Source organism: Heterodontus francisci, chromosome 24, assembly GCF_036365525.1.
Source record: "Heterodontus francisci isolate sHetFra1 chromosome 24, sHetFra1.hap1, whole genome shotgun sequence".
In the NCBI taxonomy this organism is placed as follows: Eukaryota; Metazoa; Chordata; class Chondrichthyes; order Heterodontiformes; family Heterodontidae; genus Heterodontus; species Heterodontus francisci.
The window spans coordinates 41,015,255-41,037,150 of record NC_090394.1 but is presented as its reverse complement, the minus strand read 5'-3'; the positions used below and the strand labels follow the sequence as shown (position 1 = coordinate 41,037,150).

At 45.2% G+C, this 21,896-nt stretch overlaps 1 protein-coding gene across 5 annotated transcripts in view; it reads right to left on the bottom strand.

The window, feature by feature from the left end:
* Positions 1-21,896, bottom strand: part of LOC137383332 (trinucleotide repeat-containing gene 6A protein-like) — a 193,173-nt gene that overhangs the window by 47,891 nt on the left and 123,386 nt on the right. For 4 of the 5 annotated variants that reach the window (XM_068056022.1, XM_068056025.1, XM_068056023.1 and 1 more), the window contains one exon: positions 119-325. The exons of the other annotated variant lie outside the window; for it this stretch is intronic. In XM_068056022.1, coding sequence (XP_067912123.1) covers positions 119-325 — 207 coding nt within the window. The remainder of the gene's footprint in view (positions 1-118; positions 326-21,896) is intronic. 5 annotated transcript variants of the gene reach the window in all.

Genomic DNA, 21,896 nt, shown 5'->3' with positions numbered 1-21,896 from the left:
TATGTAAATAGCCAAACTAGTAATGGAGCTCATTACTCAAAGCCCCAGTGCACAATGAATCACACCTACTGTTCAAACTTGCACCAGTGTTAAAATGATAAAGTGTTATGAGTTTTACCAGGTCTATTTGGAGGTGGCGGGGCAGCTGGGGTGCTGCCCCAGCCAGAGGTACCAGCACTGTCATTAACCGGCTCTCTCCAGCTGGCTCCTGTATCCATGGGTTGACCCCAGGCTGCTGTTCCATTGTCCACTGTCCCAGTTAGAGCAGGCGGTTCTCCCCAAGATGATTCTGGCTTTGTCTGAACGGTGCAAGGTTCTCCCCAACCTTTATTAAATAAAAAAAAACAAAAAAAAAAACTTGCCCAGTTGATATCCTTATCAACACAAGGTGCTCTGCCACTTTGGTGCTAAAATGAAGAGTATATGGTACTTGTTTGGGAGAGAGAGTTGGAATACAAACACTTCATGATTTCCAGAGTTGTAAGATGCACAGATTTCTCACAAATCAAATATAATGCATCCTGGTCACTCACATGCAATACCCCAAGTATAAAACACAAAGAACCTGCTGTAGCCATCTTCCTCCTACCCCCACTCACACAAAATCAGACCCTCCTTTTAAGTCTGTCACTACCAATGAAATTACAGCACAGGCTCCTGTGTAGCATACCTCACCTTACCTCTACATAAAAAAGGGCTACTGGGCACTGATCTGAACAGGAAACCTGACTGATGGTACCTTCCTTAAACCAGGTGCAGACACTGACTGATATGCATCAGGTGTCTTAGCTGGGATCAGTTATCTCAGCAGAGGCTACCGATCCAACCCTGGTCCTTACCGAGCCATAAGTGTAGCTATTTCAGACCTTTCCTTCACCATTCCACAAACATCACGTCTGGACAAGAGGCCGGCGTGGCGACAAGATAGGCAAGAGTGGGCCGAGGGGCAACACCCAGCCTAGCCTCACTGCTCCACCACAACGCATGACAGATTCTTAACACCACGGGAGGTTTCTGGGTATATATCCGGTCCTAGCACTCAAGTGCAGCATAGCAGAGCTCTAACAATCTGAGTCATGCATCAGGCCAGAGGTTGGAAGTTGAGATGTGGGGAGACCGGAGTTATTGTAAAGTGGATAAGGTGAAGGTAGACAAGCTAAAGCTGCATCAGCAGGCCTGACTATGAAAACCATACAGCTTCAATAAACCACCTCATCCCTTCTTGCTGCAACCGCAACATAAAAAATAACTAAAGTTTTCCAGAGGGTCTTGTTGATCCATTGAGTGTCTGGGAGGGGAAGGAAACAAATGAACCACACTTGGCTTCCAAATCAAAGCAGACTGGTTTCCACAATTCCTGGTGTCACTTCCAGTATTTCAAGGAACAGAACTAGGCCATTCAGCTAGAAACCTGCTACCCGACCCAAACCCAACAGGACCCAACGACATGTGTCGGGTCGGGCCCATCTTCCAGAGCCGGCTTTCAGGCTCGGGTTGGGTCGAGTCCAGGTCAAGTCGGGTTGGGTCAGGCCGGACACACATGCTAAGTGCTCTGCTGGTAAGTATTAAAAATAGAAACTTACCTGAGCTGGGAGTCTGGGATGAAACAGAGTCTGCGCAGTGAGCGAGTGATGTCACTATGACGTCACCGTGCATGCGCTGCAGCTTCGTGGAGCTTCCCAGTCAGAAGGTAAGTAAAGGGATGGTCGGGTCGGGCTGGGCCGCATAGTGGCGGGTTCGGGTTGCGTCAGCCGGGCTCGGGTCCGCTGTGGTTCGGTCGGGTTCTTTTTCCCGACCTAAAGCAGGCCTCTACATTCAGCCCTCGGGCCTGCTCTACCATTCTATCAGATCATGGCTGATCTGTAGCACAAATCCATTTATCTGCCTTTGTCCCATATCCCTCGATACCCTTGCCCAACAAAAATCAATTCATTTCAAACTTGAAAATTTATATGTCCCAGCATCCAAAGCCTTCTTGGAGAGAGAGTTCATATTTCCACTACCATTTGCGTAAAAAAGTATGTCCCGATTTCACTCCTAAATGGCCTAGCTCTAATTTCAAGATTGTGTTCCCTTGTTCCGGATTGCACATTAGGTGAAATAGCTTTCCTATCATTTTAAAGACCTCAATTAGATCACCCCTCACTGACCTAAACTTAAGGGAACAAAAGCCAAGTATATGCGACCTGTCCGCAATTTAACCCCTTTAAGCCCCAGTACGATTCTGGTGAATCTGTAATGTACCCTCTCCTGGGTCAATATATCCTTCCTGAGATTAGTTAAAATAAAGAGAGAGAAAAAAAGAGGCGCCCAGGAGAGGAGCAGCACAAAGGAAAGGCCTGGGAGAGGATCAGCACTGTGATCAGATGGAGAGTCTAAACCAGACAAGAAAAACAAAATCGTGAAGTAAAGTCACAGGACAAAAAGTCAAGTGGGGCAGGTACGCTGGTAAGCTTTCAAGTTTGTTTAAATTTATCAACTCTGAAATAAGACTGGATCAGTTAATTAGTATAAAACTCTAAAGCCATTTATCATATAATTAAAATCACTGTGCAATTAAGATCTAGGGGATAAAGTTAAAATTAAAATCGAAAGGGACAGTAACATTCAAGGATTCAGAATTTTTCAATACATTAAAATAGAAGGTCTATAGATAAGAAGAGAGTAAAAATATTTACGTTAATCCCCTATAAAATAAAGTGACATCAGCACAAGGGAAGCAACTGATTGGTATGTAGCTCGTGAGTGTTGGTGAGTGCTTATTTATTTAAGTCTTAAGTTTATTTCTGTTAAGTCAGTTAACAGTCTAATAAGAGACATGGCAGAGCATCTCAGTCCCGTGGAGTGCACATCCTGCTCCATGTTGGAATTCCAGGACACTTCTCATGTCCGGGGGCAACCACATGTGCAGGAAGTATCATCAGCTGCAGAAGCTCAAACTCCAGGTTGAGGAGCTTGAGCAACAGCTGATTTTGCTGTGGTACACCCGTGAGACTGAGTCTCGTGGATCGTACGTTTCTGGATGTGGTCACCCCGCAGCTTAAGGGTGTGGGGGCAGAGAGGGTACGGGTAACTGCCACAGTCGAGAACCAGGCAAGTAGTGCAGGAGTCTCGAATGCATCGTGCTCTCCAACCAGTGTTCAGGTCTGAGAGTGATGGAGTGCTGGCTCCTTTGGGGAGTGCAACCAGAGCTGCTGTAGGGGCTTGGGGGCGGGGGAGGGGGTGGGTGCAAGAAGAAAATTGGGAATGTAATAGCAAAGGGGAATTCTGGAATTAGGAGAAAAGACATGAGTTTCTGCAGCCACTGACAGGAATCCAGGATGGTACGTAGTCTCCCTGGCGCCAGAGTCAGGGATGCCACTATGTAGCTGCAGAGCACTCTCAGGCAGAAGGGTCAACAGTGAGCAGTCGTGGTCCATAATGGTACCAACGATGTAGGTACAAAGAGGGATGAGGTCCTGCAAATTTTAGGGAACTAGGAAAGAAACTAGCAAGCAGGACCTCAAAGGTCGTACTCCAATTTGCTCCTGGTGCCATGCGATAGTGAGTGTAGAAATAGGAGAGGAAAGCAGATGAATGCGTGGCCGGAAACATAATGCAGAGAGGGACAGCTTTAAATGATGGGATCGGTTCTGGGGGAGATGGGACCTGTACAGCTGTACGGGTTGCACCTGAACAGATCCGGGACCAATGTCCTTGCGGGGAAGTTTGCTAGCGCTACTGGGGAGGGATGAGAACCAGGAGGTAAAATTAGAAAGGAAAAACAAGGTGCACAAAGAATTGAGAGACAGACAGATAGCATAGAGTAAAAAACAGTAAGGTACTAGGTGGTGTCACAGTAAGAGGAAATACTATAACGCCTAAACTGGGTTTACTGAGCATGTATGTTAACACATGGGGTGTGGTAAATAATGTTAGTGAGCTGCAGACAGAAGTAGCCACGTGGGAATGTGATGTGGTGATAACGGGGACCTGGCTCAAAAAAGGACAGGGAAGGATAGAGAACCAGAGGACACAGATTTAAGGTGACTGGGGGGGATAAAAGCAACAATGACAAAAGGGGAAAAAAAAATTTTTTTTTTTTTTTTAAACTCAGCTAGTGGTTAGGATCTGGAATGCACTGCCTGAGAGTGTGGTGAAGGTAGATTCAATTGAGGCCTTCAAAAGAGAACTGGATAATTATAGAGAGAAAAAATTTGCAGAGTTACAGGGAAAAGGCAAGAGTGGGATGTTAGGTGAGTTGCTCTTGCAGAGAGCCAGCACAAACATGATGGGCCGAATGGCCTCCTTCTGTGCTGTGACCATTCTGTGATAATTCTGTGACTGGGTACTAAATATTCCTGGATACAAGGTGTTCAGTAAAGATAGAGAAGAAATTAGGAGGGGTGGCAGTATCGATTAAGGATAATGTTACAATGCTGGAGAGAGGGGATGCCCAAGAGGGGTCAAGCACAAAATCTATTTGGTTACAGCTAAGCAACAAGATAGGTGCCGTTACACTACAGGGTGAATTCTATAGGACACCGAGTGGGAAAGATAGAGGAACAAATTTGCAAGAAAATTACAAAGATGCAAAAAGCATACAGTAGTGATAATGGGGGACTTATAATTATCTGAATATAGACTAGGATAGTAATAGTTCAAGGACGGGGAGGGGGAAGAGTTTCTGAAGTATGTTCAGGAGAATTTTCCATATCAGTACCTTTCTAGTCCAAAAGGAGGCATTGCTGGATCTGGGGAATGAGGTGGGAAAAGGGGATCAATCGGCATTAGGGGAGCATTTTGGAGACAGTGATCATAAAGTTTAGGTTAGCCATGGAAAAGGACAACGAGCAATCCAGAGTGAAAATAATTAATTGGGGGAGGGCCAATTTCAACAGAGGAGAGAACAGATCTGGCCCAGATAAATTGGAATCGAAGACTGACAGGCAAAACTGCAATTGAACAGTGGGCTGCCTTTAAAGAGGAGACAGTCGGGTACAGTCGACATTCATTCCCACAATGCAGAAAGGTAGGACAAAAAGCCAGAGCTCCCAAGATGACAAAAGAGATAGTAAGTATGAAGCAGGAAAAGGGTGCGTATGACAGATGTCTGATTGATAACAGGTGAGAACTAGGCTGAAAATAGAAAATTCAAAGGTGACATGACTGGATCAAATGTATCCAAGGATACTGAGAGAAGTAAGGGTGGAAACTGTGGAGAAACTGGCCATAACCTTCCAATTCTCCCGAGATACAGGGGTGGTGCCAGAGGACTGCAGAATTGCAAACGTTGCAACCTTTTTTGAATAAGGGTGCAAGGTTAAGCTCAGCCACTAGTCAGTTTAATCTTGGGGATGAGAAAGCTTTAAGAAACTATAATCAGAGACAAAATTGGCACTTGGACAAGCGTGGATTACTTAAGGAAAGCCAGCATAGATTTGTTAAGGGCAAACCGTGTTTAACTAATCTGATTGAGTTTTTTTGATGAGGTAACGGAGGGTCGATGAGGGTATTGCAGTTGATATGGTGTACATGGACTTTCAAAAAGCGTTTGATCAAGTACCACAGGCTTGTAAACAAAGTTGAATCCCATGAAACACCTTCTCTTCTTAGGCAGTTCCTCGGGACCCAGGACGACTTGCTTCCGCTCCAGTTCAGCACGTTCTAACATGGCCAACTAGTCCAATGTGTGAACCACAGACTCTACCACGTGTTTGACGAGTTGGATAGGCGAGTCACTTGGGAGGCTATGCACTCCTTTTACTGCCTGGACTTGCCTCCGCATGATCCCATCAAAATCTTCCTTCTCGAAAGCACATTTTCCACTTAGAGTCGTCGAGAGACAAGGGCTCTTATGACTCAGTATGTATGTTGGATTTCTTCGGTGATGCTTTGAGAATGTCCCTAAAGTGTTCCCTCTGTCCTCCTGGGAGTCTTTTGCTGCAGTGAAGCGCAGAGTAGAGCAGTTGCTTCAGGAGCCTGGTGTCAGGCATGCAAGTGACTTAGCCCGCCCTGCGAAACTTGTTTTGGGTGATTAGAGCCATGATGCTGGGAACGTAAAAGTTGAAAAAGCCATGTATCAGCTGAAAAACAACAAGGTCTCTGGAGCAGACAGAATTTCTGTCAAAATCCTGGAACATGGTGGTGATGTGCTCCTGGCGCGATTGCACAACCTCATATCCCTTATCTGAGAAGAGCAGCACATGCCAGGGGATCTTGGGGACGCCGTGATTGTGACCATTTTCAAGAAAGGAGACAAATCTAATTGTGGCTGTCTGCCACAGGGAAGATCTTCGCAAAGGATTTTCCTCAACTGCCTCCTTCCAGTGGTCGAAGAATTCCTTCCAAAATTGCAATGTGGATTTCGTCCAGTGTGAGGCACTACAGATATGATCTTCACTGCACAGCAAATCCAAGAAAAATGTGGAGAGCAGCACCAACCGCTGTACATGGCCTTTTTTGACCTCACGAAAGCCTTTGACTCCGTTAATCGTGAGGGTTTATGGAAAGTCCTCAAGTTTGGCTGCCCTCAGAAATTTGTCACCATCTTCGCCTACTACATGATGACATGCAAGCCGTAATCATTACCAATGGAACCACCACAGACCCTATCTCAGTGAAGACTGGCGTTAAACAAAGGCTGTAGCATTGCATCAACCCTCTTCTGCATCTTTCTCACCACAATTTTGCACCTCACCTCCAGCAAGCTCCCCACCATGGAATAAAAGGGACAATGGCAGCATGAATATGAAGCTGGCTAAGTGACAGGAAACAATGGTGTCAACAATCGTTTTTCAGACTGGAGGAAGGTATACATTGGGGTTCCCCAGGGGCCAGTATTAGATTTTTAGATTTAGCTTTAGAGATACAGCACTGAAACAGGCCCTTCGGCCCACCGAGTCTGTGCCGACCATTAACCACCAATTTAGACTAATCCTACACTAATCCCATATTCCTACCACATCCTCACCTGTCCCTATATTCCCCTACCACCTACCTATACTCGTGACAATTTATAATGGCCAATTCACCTATCAACCGGCAAGTCTTTTGGCTGTGGAGGAAACCGGAGCACCCGGAGAAAACCCACGCAGACACAGGGAGAACTTGCAAACTCCACACAGGCAGTACCCAGAATTGAACCCGGGTCGCTGGTGCTGTGAGGCTGCGGTGATAACCACTGCGCCACTGTGCCGCCCTACTGCGTCCTACAGTATTAGGACCACTTCTTTTCTTGATCTATATTAATGACTTAGACTTGGGTGCGCAGGCAATAAATTTCACAATTTGCAGGTGACAGAACTTGCAAGTATTGTGAACTGTGAAGATAGTGATAAACTTCAAGATGACAGACAAGCAAGTGGAATGAGCAGTCACATGGCAGATGAAATTTAATGCAAAGTGTAAAGTTGTAAGAATGAGGCAAACCAATATAAAAGATAGGATACAATACTTAAGAGGGTGCAGGAGCAGAGGGACCTAGGGGTATATGTGCACAAATCGTTGAAGGTGAGAGGGAGGTTGAGAAAGCAGTTAAAAAGGCATAAGGGATTCTGGGCTTTACAATTAGAGTCAGAATGTACAAAAGCAAAGAAGTTATGGTGAACCTTGATAAACCACTTGTTCGGCCTCAACTGGAGTAGTGGCCAATTCCGGGCACCACACTTTAGGAAGGATGTGAAGGCACTGAGAGGGTGCAGAAAAGGTTTACGAGAATGGTTCCAGGGATGCGGGACTTGAGTTACATGGACAGATTGGAGAAACTGGGGTTCTCCTTAGAGAAGGTTGAGAGAAGATTTGATAGAGGTGTTCAAGATCATGAGGGGTCTGGACAGAGTAGATAGGAAGCAAGAATCAGAGGACATCAATTTAAATATTGCTGAAAATACACATGTTGGGATTCTTACAGTTCCATGCGCTATAAGATTGGTCTTATTGGCAACCTCATAAATAGGGCCCGAGTCATTTACTCACCATGCAAGCTTGATGCTGAAATAGGGCGAATCAAAGACATCCGGCGTGATCAGATCATTTCTTGTATATCGTGCAAACTTATGAATGGGCCCAAGGCTGTCTTTTTCAGCCCCGAAAAGTGCCCAGTCTACCTCAAATTACCCTGGAAGGGTAACACATCCCAAAAATTTGAGCAACAGGTAAAGCAAGCTGTTACAGGCTGCTACTATGCAGTAACATGTATGGTGTTCACCACTAACAGGATGCTGCAGTCAAGCCAAAAAGATGCCCTGCCTATCACACAAATGAGTAATGTGACATATGAATTTCAATGCCAGTGAGATGCTAGATATATAGGCCATACATCCCAAAGACTGGTGGATCGCAACATTTCCCTTCTGCTGTTGGCAATGGTTAAGGTACAGGCCACACCCAACCAGCCCGTGCTTGCAAAACTCAAAACAGTGTCCAACATTAGATGTGATTCTGCGATTGGACAACATTTGCTAAATAATCCACACTGTGCTAAGAATTACACTGACAACCAATTTAAGATTGTCAGTAGGGCTTGCATGTACTAGAAGCTAAATACAATATACAGGGCGCCGTTCTTTGCAGGGACAGAAAGAACATGTACAAACATTGCACCTGTTTCAGCTGTACAGAATAAGTGACAGCCATTCGCTGGTTCATTCCTCAGGGCAATGCCTTGACCAGAGTCAAACTACCTGGTTTAAATTTCAAACAAAGCTTGGCAGTTAACTGTCAGTCACCGTAAACTGGTGCATTCTCCATGACAACGCCTCTACCAGAGTTCACTTGCGAACCAATCAGCACTCTCTTACCATGCAGTATAAATTGTTTTCCCTTACATTGGTTATTCTTGCGGATTGTCCTGATGAATGCAAGATGAAAAGCTTCGACAACATGTCTCTATTTTCAGCAATACTCAAGTTCTGCACTACCAAACGACTATCAATTTAAAGTGACTGGCAAAAGGATGAGAGGCAACATTAAGAATTTTTTAACGTATCAAGTGGTTAGCATCTGGTATGCACTGCCCAAGTGTGTGGTGGAGGCAGATTCAATTGTGGGTTTCAAAAGGGAATTGGATAATCTTAAGAGAAAAAGATCTGCAGGGCTACAGGAAAAGGCAAGGGATGAAGGGATTGTCTTATGAGGAAAGATTGACCAGGTTGGGTCTATACTCATTGGAGTTTAGAACAATGAGAGGTGATCTTACTGAAACGTATAAGATTCTAAGGGGGCTCGACAGGGTAAATGCTGAGAGGATACTTACCCTTGTGGGGAAATCTAGAGGTCGGTGACACCGTTTAAAAATAAGGGGTCTCCCTTTTAAGACGGAGATGAGGAGAAATTTCTTCTCTCAGACGGTCATTAATCTTTGAAACACTCCTCCCCAGAGAGCAGTGGAGGCTGGGTCATTGAAAATATTCAAGGTTGAGTTACAGATTTTTGATCTACAAGAGAGTAAAGGGTTATGGGGGCAGGCAGGAAAGTGGAGTTAAGGCCACAATCAGATCAGCCATGATCTTATTGAATGGCGGAGCAGGCACCAGGGGCCGAAGGCCAACTCCTGCTCTTATTTCTTATAATCTTTTGAGCGGGACGAGCCAAGTTGCTCTCGCAGAGAGCTGGCATGGACATGATGGGCCGAATGCCCTCCTTCTGTGTTGTAACCATTCTATGATTCCAAGATTCAAATGGCCAACTATACTGTACAGCTAACCAATTAAACCTTTGTTCGTACATGTAGCAAGCACGTTATTACACAACCGCTGTAATTCAAATTGCAAGCATTTTGTTGTGAGGAGGCCAATGCTTGCCCACTGTATACCATATCTATTCTCATAACGCACTGCTTGAAATCTGATCGGATTCTTCTAGATGGTATTATTCCACACATCAAGGTAAAATACTATCTAAGCAGTCAACTGGTTAGTACATTAACTACTACAGTAAAGGCACAGTGGAGACATACAAGTGGCTTACAATACAGTAGATGCTTAGCTCATCACAACATAACAGGCATTTACAGATTAGATCCAGTTACAGGGATTAAGTGTTTTTGGCACCTCACTTGCCGACACCAGGGTTACTGTGCCTGTTTCAAGTAGTCTAGCTTTCTTTCCACTTGGAACAATCCACCCAAGATAGATTTAAAGCAACATGTACCACTCCCTACATGAGTGAACCAGAATGACTCCACTGGTCGTCAGTCTCCCCACCCCATACTTCTCAGGCAGCAGAGGGTGATACCTCTGCTGGCTACTTGCCACCCATTGGACCCATGTGCTACCATTCAGTAGCATGTAAACATCACCAAGGGGTGTTACTGAGCCTCAATGTTAGGCTCCCTTTTTCTTAGTTTCTTCCATCCATGTTAACTCAAACCATTACTTCACCAGCTCCCATTTCCTTCTTCCTTTTAAAACCAATGCCTTACTTTCTTTCAAAGTATGCAGCTTTGTAATCTTTGGCTGATGTTCTGCCCCATTCGCTCATGCATAAATTATTACCCCTCCATGTATAACATTGCCCAACAGTTGGTCTTAAGCACATTTGCAATCTACTCTTGAATGCCAGCAGCTCTGGGTACACTTACAGTTGGGTGCATTGTTCACAGACACCCGATATTGTCTGAAGCACCACCACAAAGGGAGCACCTTGTGGTAATGTGAAGCATGTCATTCAAGGGGTTACTGATGTATGAGCTCACTATCAATCTATATAGCACTGCTTCATGTAAAGGAAACAATTCTGAGAACCTAACAAGGTCAAAAGGTGAACACCAAGCAGGAAGAAAGGATAAAATGTAGCTTAGAATTGAGTGATAAGGCAATATGCTTTGGAAGACTTGAGAGAGCAGGGATGTGATGACTGAATGGTCATCCTCCAAAACACGGAGATGCGCAGCAATCTGGAGTGGGAGCAGCAACAGTCATGGGCATGGAGACGTACTGATATCAAGGTGATTAGGCTGGCTAATAATGGGCTGCACATCTGCATATGAGTTTTAAGCATGCACCACTGCAGAGAGCAGATTGTAGTGGATCACGGCTGGAGTAACTACAGTCATTGGGAGGAGGTGATGTCGACAACTGAATCTGTACGTTAAATGTACAGTGCACTGTATCTTCTTATATCTTGAACAGGATCATCCAAAAGTCAAGTTGGACTGTGACATGAACTCATTTCCCCAGTTGAAAGCCCAATGCTTTGGGCACTGCAAATGTAAAGATGGTCAACTTAATGCACCTTACAAAATGGGGCGGGTTAAAGGATGGTTCTTATTTGGAACTTGACAAAAATCTATGCCTTTGGATTCTGAATACAAATGACTGCATTTATATAGCAGCTTCAATGTAGTCAATGTCCCCTAGGCATTTCATTGAAAAGCAGGGAAGAAGAAACAGTTGAGGAGATTAGAGCTTTTTTTTGCTGCAAGTTTTAGATGAGTACAGGGCTTAAGACGCTGGAATTATTTTTCTCACAGCAGAGATCGTTATGGAGAGAATTGACAGATATGTTCAAAATTGAGGGTTTTGGTTAGATAGAGAGAAACTATTTCCAGGGCAGGGAGAGTTTGTAATCAGGACACAGATTTAAAGGTAATTGGTAAAAAATCCAGGGTAGATGAGAATTTTATTTTTTAAAACGAGAATACTGTTATGATCTGGAATGCACTGCCTGAAAACATGATGAAAGCAGATTCAATGGTAATAAAAGGAAATTAGATATATACTTGAAAAGGAGAAATTGCAGGGCTATGGGCAAAAAGCCGTGAGTGGGACAAATTGGATAGCTCTTTCATAGAGCCAGCACAGACACAATGGGCCAAATAGTTTCTTTCTGTGCTGAATGAATCTACAAGCAGAGAAACAAGATGGAGGGGTTTAGGACTCCACACCTAAACTGGGTTAGCGGGGTGGGGGTCAAAAGAATGCAGGGGATGTCCTAATAGACATGGCTGGAGGAGGCTGCAGAGATAGGATGAAGCAAGGCCATAGAAAGATTTGTAAATGAAGGCAAAAGGTTGAAATTCAATGCATTGTAGAAGGAGGTGCTACTGGAGGCTGGTGAGAACAGGTGGCAATAGACAATCAGGATTTTGTGCACGCAACAAGGTTTTGGTTAGGTTGGAATTTACGTAGGATGGCATTTGGGATACTAGTGAAGACGGAAAGTGCAGTCAGCTGATAGCTCAAGTGTGGATAGTGTTGCAGAGTTAGACGCTAGTGGTTTTGCCAAGATATGGGGTTTAAATCTCAGCATCAATCTTAACATATTTGGCCATCCCATTATCACAGTCTTCATGAAAAAAAATACAGATTTCTCAATATAGGATAGGAATCAGAACATATAATGAATGACGTGAAAAACAGACTGTATTCACTGGCTTTGGCCTGAGCATCACCTGCAATGGCATCGCTTGCTGCACCTGCACAGTCACCTCTGGTGTTATTCATCGTCTTTGGCTCCCGCGATAAACTTCATTCCCTGGCTACCAACTCCATCTCTCTCCTTGGCAACTGTCGAGGCTGAACCAGACTGGTCGCAACATTGCTCTCATACTGAACTGAGATGAGCTTCCGACCACATAACTGCACCATCATAAAGTCCGTGTGGAGAAGAATTCCCGTCTTCACACTGAGGATACCCTCCATTGTGTAGTTTGGCACTATCACTGTGCTACATTGGAAAGATTCAAAACAGATCTAGCAGCTTATAATTGGGCATTCATTAGGCACTGTGGGCTAACAGCAGCAGAATTGTATTCAGCCACAATCTATAACCTTATGGCCTGGCATATCCCTCATTCTACTATTACCATCAAGTCAGGGGATCATTCCTGGTTCAATGAGTGCAGGAGAGCATCCCAGGGGCAGCACCATGCAAACCTAAAAATGAGGTGCCAACCTGGTGAAGCTACAACGCAGGAACAACTGCATACTAAGCAGTGGAAGCAGCACCTGACAGAGAAAAGCAATCCCACAACTAAGATCAGATCAAAGCTCTGCAGTCCTTCCACATCCAGTTGTGAATGGTGATGGACAACAAAACTCAACGGAGAAGGTTCCACAAACATCCTCAATGATGGGGGAGTCCAGCACATCAGTGCAAAACACAAGGCTGAAGCATCTTCAGCCAGAAGTACGAGTGGATGATCAATCTCGGCCTCCTCCCGAGGCCTGCAGCATCACAGATGCCAGTCTTCAGTCAATTTGATTCACTCCACATGATAGCGAAACGGCTGAAGGCACTGGATACAGCAAAGGCTATGGGCCCTGACACCATCCTAGCTGTAGTACTGAAGACTAGTGCTCCAGAACCAGCTGTGGCCCTAGCCAAGCTGTTCCAGTTCAACAGCAGCACTGGCATCTATCCAACAAAATGGGAAATTGCCCAAGCATGTCCTGCCCACAAAAAGCAGGACAAATCCAATCCGGATAGATACCACCCCATCAGACTACTCTCATTCATTGGCAAAGTGATAGAAGGTATTGTCGACAGTGCTACCAAACAGCACTTATTCAACAATAACCTGCTCACCGATGCTCAGGGTCAAATTTGGTTTCGGCAGGGCCACTCTGCTCCAGACTTCATTACAGCCTTGGTCTAAAAATGGACGACAGCTGAATTCCAGAGGTGAGCTGAGAGTGACTGCCCTCGACATGGAGGGGGGGGGGGGGGGGGGGGGAGAAAGAGAGCTCTCAATGGTTGTGGTTGTTGCAGGCCAATCATCTCAGCCCCAGAACATTACTGCAGGAGTTCCTTAGGGTTGTGCCCTCGGCTCAACCATCTTCAGCTGCTTCAACAATGACCTGCCCTCCATCATAAGGTCAGAAGTGGGGATGTTCGTTGATGAATTCTGTATTCAGTATCATTCACACTACCTCAGATACTGAAGCAGTCTGTGCCTGCATGCATTAAGACCTGGACAACATTCCAGGCTTGGGCCGATAAGCGCCAAGTAATTTTCACACCACACAAGTGCCAAGCAATGTCCATCTCCAACAAGAGAGAATCTAGCCATCTACCCTGGACATTCATTGAGTCAGAGTTAAACAGCACAGAAACAGGCCCTTCGGCCCAACGTGTCTGTGCCAGCCATCAAGCATCTATCTATTCTAATCCCATTTTCCAGCACGTGGCCCGTAGCCCTGTATGCTATGGCATTTCAAGTGTTCATCTAAATATTTCTTAAATGTTGTGAGGGTTTCTGCCTCTATCACCCCTTCAGGCAGTGTATTCCAGATTCCAACCACCCTCTGGGTGAAAACAATCTTTCCTCAAATCCCCTCTAAAACTCCTGTCACTTACCTTAAATCTATGCCCCCTGGTTACTGACACATCCGCTAAGGGAAAATGTTTCTTCCCATCTACCCTATCCATGTCCCTCATGGTTTTATACACATTCAATGGCAATACAAATGCCGTATCCCATCCCCCCTCCCCCCACCCCCCATCAACATCCTGTGGGTAAGCATTGACCAGACTCTTAATTGGACCAGCCATACACATACTGTGGCTACAAGAGCAGATCAGAGGCTGGGAATTCTGAGACAAATAACTCACTTCCTGTCCACCATCTACAAGGCACAAGTCAGGAGTGTGATGGAATACTCTCCACTTGCCTGGATGAGGAAGAGGCTTGATACCATCCAGGACAATAGCAGCCTGCTTGACTGGCACCCAATCACCTCCTTCAACATTCACTCCTTCCACATCAGCACACAGTGGCAGCAGTGTGTAACATATATAAGATGCACTGCAGCAACTGACCAAACCTCTTTCTACAGCACGTTCCACACCCACGATTTCTACCACCCAGAACAGCAAGGGCAGCAGGTGCATGGGAACACCAACACCTGCAAATTCCCCTCCAAGCCATACACCATCCTGACTTGCAACTATAATCGCTGATCCTTCAATGTCACAGGGTTAGGAACCAGGAACTCCCTTCCTAACAGCACTGTAGGTGCATCTACACCATATGGACTGCGGTGGTTCAACAAGGCAGCTCATCACCACCTTCTCAAGGGGATTAAGAGGAGTAACAAATGCTGGCCTTGCTAGTGACTCTCGCATCCCATGAATGAACAAAAAAAAAATCTCAGCCTTCCTATTTCCACCTCCACATCGCCTGACTCTGGCCCTGCCTCAGCTCATCTACAGCTAAAAACACTCATCCATGCCTATATTACTTTTGTCCACCATTCCAACTAACTCTGGCCACCCTCCCACATTCTTCCCTTCGTAAACCTGAGGTCATCCAAAACTTGGTCGCCCCTGACCTTAGCTGCAGTAAGTCCCGTTTCCGCCCGCGCCCCCTTGTCCCCCCCACCCCATCAACTGCGCTCACTAACCTAGACTAGCTCTTCGTTAAGCAACACTTAAATTTTAAAATTCCCATCCTCGTTTTCCTTTTTCCATGAGATCCACCTCCTGCTCTCTCAACCCTATCCCCACGTAACTACTAACCATCCAACTTCCCTTCCTGGCTCACACATCAGCTGACATTAATGGTGGTCTCTCCTCAGGTTGTTTTCGTCTCTTCTTCAGATCTGTCATCACTATTCTCCGCAAAAACACCTTTGACCCCTCTATCCCTGCAAACTACCAGCCCATCGCCAGTGTCCCTTTCTCTCCATAGTAGTTGAATGTGTTGTCATCCCAAATTCGTGCACATCTTTCCTGGAACCCCAAACTTGAATCCCTCCAATCAAGTTTCCGCCCCGCTACAGTGCCGAAATGGCTTTCAAAGTCACAAATGACATCTAATGTGACTGATAAAGGCAAACTATCCCTCCTCGCCCTGTCTGCAGCCTTGTACATAGCTAATCACACCATCCTCCTCCAACATCTCTCCACGTTCATTTAGTTGGGTGGGACTGCACTCACTTGGCTTTGTTCTTATTTACCTGTCATCAATGGTTTCACTTCCCATTCCTGCAGTTACCTCTGCCACTCCCCAAGGATCTAGCCTATTTATCCTTTACATGCTACCCCTCAGCAGCAGCATCCGAAAACTATTTTCCACATGTAGGCTGACAACACCTCACTTGACCCTCCACTGTCTATAAATTGTCAGATTACTTATTTGATATCCAGTACTGGATGAGCAGAAATTTTCTCCAATTAAATATTGGGAAGACTGAAACTGTTGTCTTCGGCCCTCATTACAAACTTTGCTCCCTCACTACCAACGCCATCCCTCTCCCTGGCAACTGAGGCTGAAACAGACTGCTTGTAACCTTGGTGTGATAGTTGACTGAGATGAGCTTTCAACCACATATCTGTGCCATTACTAAGGTGACTTATTTCCAACTCCATAACATAACCCAACTCTGCAGCTGCCTCTGTAAACTTGAGATCATCCAAAACTCTGCTGTCCATATCCTAACATGCACCAAATCCCAGTTACCCATCATCCCTGTGCTCACTAACCTACAGTGGTTCCTGGTTAACCAATGCCATGATTTTAAAATTCTCATCCTTATTTTCAAATCCCTCCATAGCATGCCTCCAACGCCCAACCCCACCCAATCTCTGCAATTTCATGTCCTAAAGTAAGGCGTGGCTCAGTTGGTAGCACTCACACCTCTGAACCACAAGGTTCTGGGTTCCAGTCCCACAAAAATCAAAGCTGACACTCCAGTACAGTACTGAGGGAGTACTGCACTGTTGGAGATGCCGTCTTTCAGATGATACTTTAAACCGTGTTGGCCCTATCTGCCTATTTGGGCGGATGTAAAAGATTCCATGGTAATACTTCGAAGAGGAGCAGGGAATTTATCCCTACTGTCCTGGCCAATATCTATCTCTCGATCAACATCACAAAAAAGAGATTAATCGAGTCATTATCACATTGGCGTTAGTGGGAGTTTGCTCTGTGCAAATTGGCTGCTGCTACATTACAACAGTGACTACACTTCAAAAACAGTACTTCATTGGCTGTGAAGAACGTCAAGATGTCCAGTGGTCATGAAAAGCACAAGTCTTGGTTTTGTTTCCCCCCTCCAATCCCACAATCAGAGATATCTCTCATTCCAGCCTACTGGGCATCCCCGATTTTAAATCGCTCTACCATTGGTGGCTGTGCCTTCAGCTGCCTTACCCTAAGCTCTGGAATTTCCCCCGCTAAATCTCTCCACCTCGCTCTCTTCCTTTAAGGCATTCCTTAAAACGTACCTCTTTGACCTAGCCTTTAACCTGCCCTAATACCTCATGTGGCTCGGTGTCATATTTTGTTTTATTATGCCTCTGTGAAGCACTGTGGGACATTTGTTGCTTTAAAGGCACGATATAAATACAAGTGGATTTTGTTTTCGAATCTCTTCATGGCTTCGCACTCCATCATCTCCTCCAGCCCCACAATTTTCCGAGAGATCTGCACTCATTTAATTCTGGCTCGAGCATCACCGATTTGAATCACACTACCATAGGTGGCAGTGTCTTTGGCACTAAGCTTTGATATTCCTTCCCTAAACCCCTCTGTCTAACACACTTCCTCCTTTATGAAGCTCCTCTGACTAAGTTTTTGGCCATCTGCGCTAATATTGCCTTAAGTGGCTTGGTGCTCAAATTTTGCTTATGACTCTCCTCTGAAACACCTTGGGATGTTTTACGTTAAAAGTGCTATATAAATACAAGTTGTTGCAATAAGGGAATCCAACACTGAGTTTGAGAACAGAGATATTTCTGTCAGTGAATCAGTAACAAAGGAGGCAAAAATTCAACTAGCAGTAGACGCTTAAAGGAATAGTTTAGAAGGATTTTTTTTTAAAGTTATTAGAATATAAAGTGCTTTATCAAGTGGCTGAAGTTGATCATGGTATTTAAGAGGGAATTAGATAAACAGGATGAAAAATTAATGCACGGGGGGGAAAGAGAAACACAGCACTCAGCAAAATGGGATTGAGGTAATTGGCTTGAATGGGTGAGCCTGTACCAGCTTGAAGTTAATGGGTTTAATCGCCTCCTGAACTGAAAAACCTATAGTTCCCAAAAGTATAAAGCTGAAGACAGGAGATATGCCCAATGACCTCCTTTCAGCACAAACGCCTGTTTCTGTTCTAGAACATCAACATACTGCAGAGTTCTAGTTCCATACTTCAAATGACAGGCCACTGCTAAAAATGGCAAGAGAAATGAGCATTTTGGGAGACCATGTGCTTGCTCTATAAAGCAGTATTTATGATAGCCTGCACTGTACTTAACTCTGAAATCTTAAGATTAATCTTCTAGCCAGCTTTTCTCGGCCTCACTGGGTACGAACATACGAGTTTGGAGCAGGAGTAGGCCACTCGAGCCTGCTCCGCCATTCAATAAGTTCATGGCTGAACTGATCACTCAACATTCCCACCTACCCCCAAATATAGGATTTCTTCCTGTGTTATTAACTCTTACATGGTCGACCACTACTGATTTTCCACCTGCTACTATCAATTGGTCACAAATTATTCCTCAATATGCTGAATTCTAGTTACAAATGGGAAATTCACAGTCCAGTCGGTTTGTATCCCCATCAGCTAGAATCACCTATTCTCTCGCACTCTACTGCTTTGTCTATATATCTTTTCTGGCTCCTTACCAGCTTTTCCTTCCACATCCTGACCTGCATAAGCAATGAGTAACCATCTGAACTTCTTTAATCTCTTGAAACTTCCTTCCACTTAAACCTGCTCATCATCATTTGCTTTGTTCCTTTCAGCATTTATCTCCTTATCTTGATGCCTTGCAGTTTCTTAAATCAATTCCTCTCCCAGCCACTGATGAATCACGTGACTAACAATCAGCCTTTCACTCCCGAGCGGGAGATATTATTTACTGTTTGCGTCTTGTCCTAGTCAGTTCACTCACCCTTCTGCTTGCTTGCTCTGCAATGGTTCACTGACCCACTTTAATATTAGCCTCTCTGCCAACTCTTCCAATTCACTGACTGTTAGTTACTCACTTGTCAAATAAAAAAGTGAATGCTGCAAGTCTAAAATCACAGAAAATGCTGACAATATAAACATTTGTAAAGAGAAGAGACAGATGTCAGGAATAACCCATATTGTTGATCAGTTTTCTCTTTTGGAGGTTCGCTGATCTGCTGTACTAGCTTGAAAGTCCAGACACGATGCTGTTCACTGAAGAAAAAGTCAATCATACAAAAGGACAAACACTGGTTATAGCAGGTTATGCTGAACTCTACCAGGACATAAAAGATACCTGGTCTTCTGTTAATTGCACAAGTGGACTGCACTTTGCCACTTGTGAGACGATGCATCAATCACACTAATGACACTGCTTGCCTGACATCCAGTACTGGAAGAGCAGAAATTTCCTCCAATTAAATATTGGGAAAAATGAAGCCATTATCTTCAGCTCCTGCTACAAATCCCACTCCCTTGCCACCGACTCCATCCCTCTCCCTGTCAACTGTCTGAGGCTGGACCAGACTTCACAACCTCAACGTCATATTTGACTCCAAGATAAGCTTTCAGCCCCATATCCACGCTATTACAAAGACCACCTACTGCCACCTCCATAATATTGCCCAACTCCACCCCTGCCTCAGCTCAGCCACTGAAACACTCATTTAGGCCTTTGTTACCTCCAGACAGAACTATTACAATGCACATTTCGAACCTTTGCCAGTTCTGATGAAAGGTCACTGACCTGAAACGTTAACTCTGCTTCTCTCTCCACAAATGCTGCCTCACTTGCTGAGTATTTCCAGCATTTTTTGTTTTTATTTGTTTCGATTCCAATGCACTCCTGGCTAGCCCCCCACATTATACCTTCTGTAAACTCGAAGTCATCCAAAACTTGCTGCCCGTGTCCAAATTCGCACCCAATCCCGGTCACCCATCACCCCTTTGCTCTCTGACCTCCACTGGCTCCCTGTTAAGCAATGCCTCAATTTAAAAATTCTCATCCTTGTTCCCAAATCCCTTCATGGCCACGCCACAAACCCCTTCCCTTAACTCTTCAATCTCTTCCAGCCTCACAACCCTGCGAGATATCGGTGCTCCACTAATTCCGGCCTCTTGTGCATCCCTGATTTTAATTACTGTACCATAGGTGGCTGTAACTTCAGCTGCCTAGTTCTTAAGTTCTGAAATTCCCTCCTTAAACCTTTCCACCTTTTAAGACACTCCTTAAAACCTACCTCTTTCACCAAGCTTTTGGTCATCTGCCTTAATAGCTCATGTACTCTGGGTGAAAGACTTCAATGTCCATCATGAAGAGTGGCTAGGTAACACCACTACTGACCAAGCTGGCCGAATCAAAGGACATAGCTGCTAGACTGGGCCTGCGTCAAGTGGTGAGGGAGCCAAGAGGGAAAATATACCTGACCTTGCCCTCACCAATGTGCCTGCACATCAGTGCAAAAGATAAGGCTGAAGCATTTGCAACAATCTTCAGCCAGAAGTGCCAAGTGGATGATCCATCTTGCCTCTTCCTGAAGTCCCCAGCATCACAGATACTAGTATAAAAGCAAAATACTGCGGATGCTGGAAATCTGAAACAAAAACAAGAAATGCTGGATTCACTCAGCAGGTCTGGCAGCATCTGTGGAAAGAGAAGCAGAGTTAACGTTTCGGGTCAGTGACCCTTCTTCGGACCCTTCTTTGTCAGTTCCACAGATGCTGCCAGACCTGCTGAGTGAATCCAGCATTTCTTGTTTTTGTCACAGATACTAGTCTTCAGCCAATACTATTCACTCTGCATGATATCAAGAAATGAACTGAAGGCACTGGATACTGCAAAGGCTATGGGCCCTGACAATATTCTGGCAATAGTACTGAAGACTGCAAAAAGGACAAATCCAATCCAGCCAATTATCGCCCCATCAGTTTACTCTCAATCATCAGTAAAGTCAACAGTGCTCTCAAGGGGCACTTACTTAGCAATAACCTGCTCAGTTTGGGTTCCGCCAGTGCCATTCAGCTCCGGACCTCATTACAGCCTTGGTTCAAACATGGACAAAAATAGCTGAACTCCAGAGGCGAGGGGAGTGTGACTGCCCTGGACATCAAGGTAGCATTTGACCAAGTATGGCATCAATGAGCCCTAGCAAAACTGGAGTCAATGGGAATCAGGGGAAAAGTCTCCGCTGGCTGGAGTCATACCTAGAGCAAAGCAAGATGATTGTGGTTGTTGGAGGTCAATCATCTCAGCTCTGGGACATCTCTGCAGGAGTTTCTGAGGGTAGTGTCCTAGGCCCAATCATCTTCAGCTGCTTCATCAATGACCTTCCTTCAATCATAAGTCAGAAGTGGGGATGTTCGCTGATGATTGCACAACGTTCAGCACCATTTGCTACGACTCAGAAACTGAAGCAGTGTAGAAATGCAGCAAAACCTAAACAATATCCAGTCTTAGGTTGATAAGTGCTAGACAATGACCATCTCCAATGAGAGAGAATCTAACCATCTCCCCTCGACAGTCAATGGCATTACCATCGCTGAATCCCCCACTATCAACATCCTCGGTGTTACCATTGACCAGAAACCAAACTGGAATAGCAAATACCGTGGCTACAAGAGGTCAGAGGCTAGGAATCCTATGGCGAGTAACTCACCTCCTGACTCCCCAAAGCCTATCCACCATCTACAAAGGCACAAGTCAGGAGTGTGATGGAATACTTTCCACTTGCCTGGATGGATGCAGCACCAACACTCAAGAAGCTTGACACCATCCAGGACAAAGCAGCCCGCTTGATTGGCACCCCATCCACAAACATTCACTCCCTCCACCACCGGCGCACAGCGGCAGCAGTGTGCACCATCTACAAGAGGCACAGCAGCAATGCACCAAGGCTCCTTAGATAGCACTTTCCAAACCCGCGACCTCTACACCTAGAAGAAGACAGCAGATGCATGGGAACACCACAACCTGCAAGTTCCCCTCCAAGCCACACACGATCCTGACTTGGAACTATT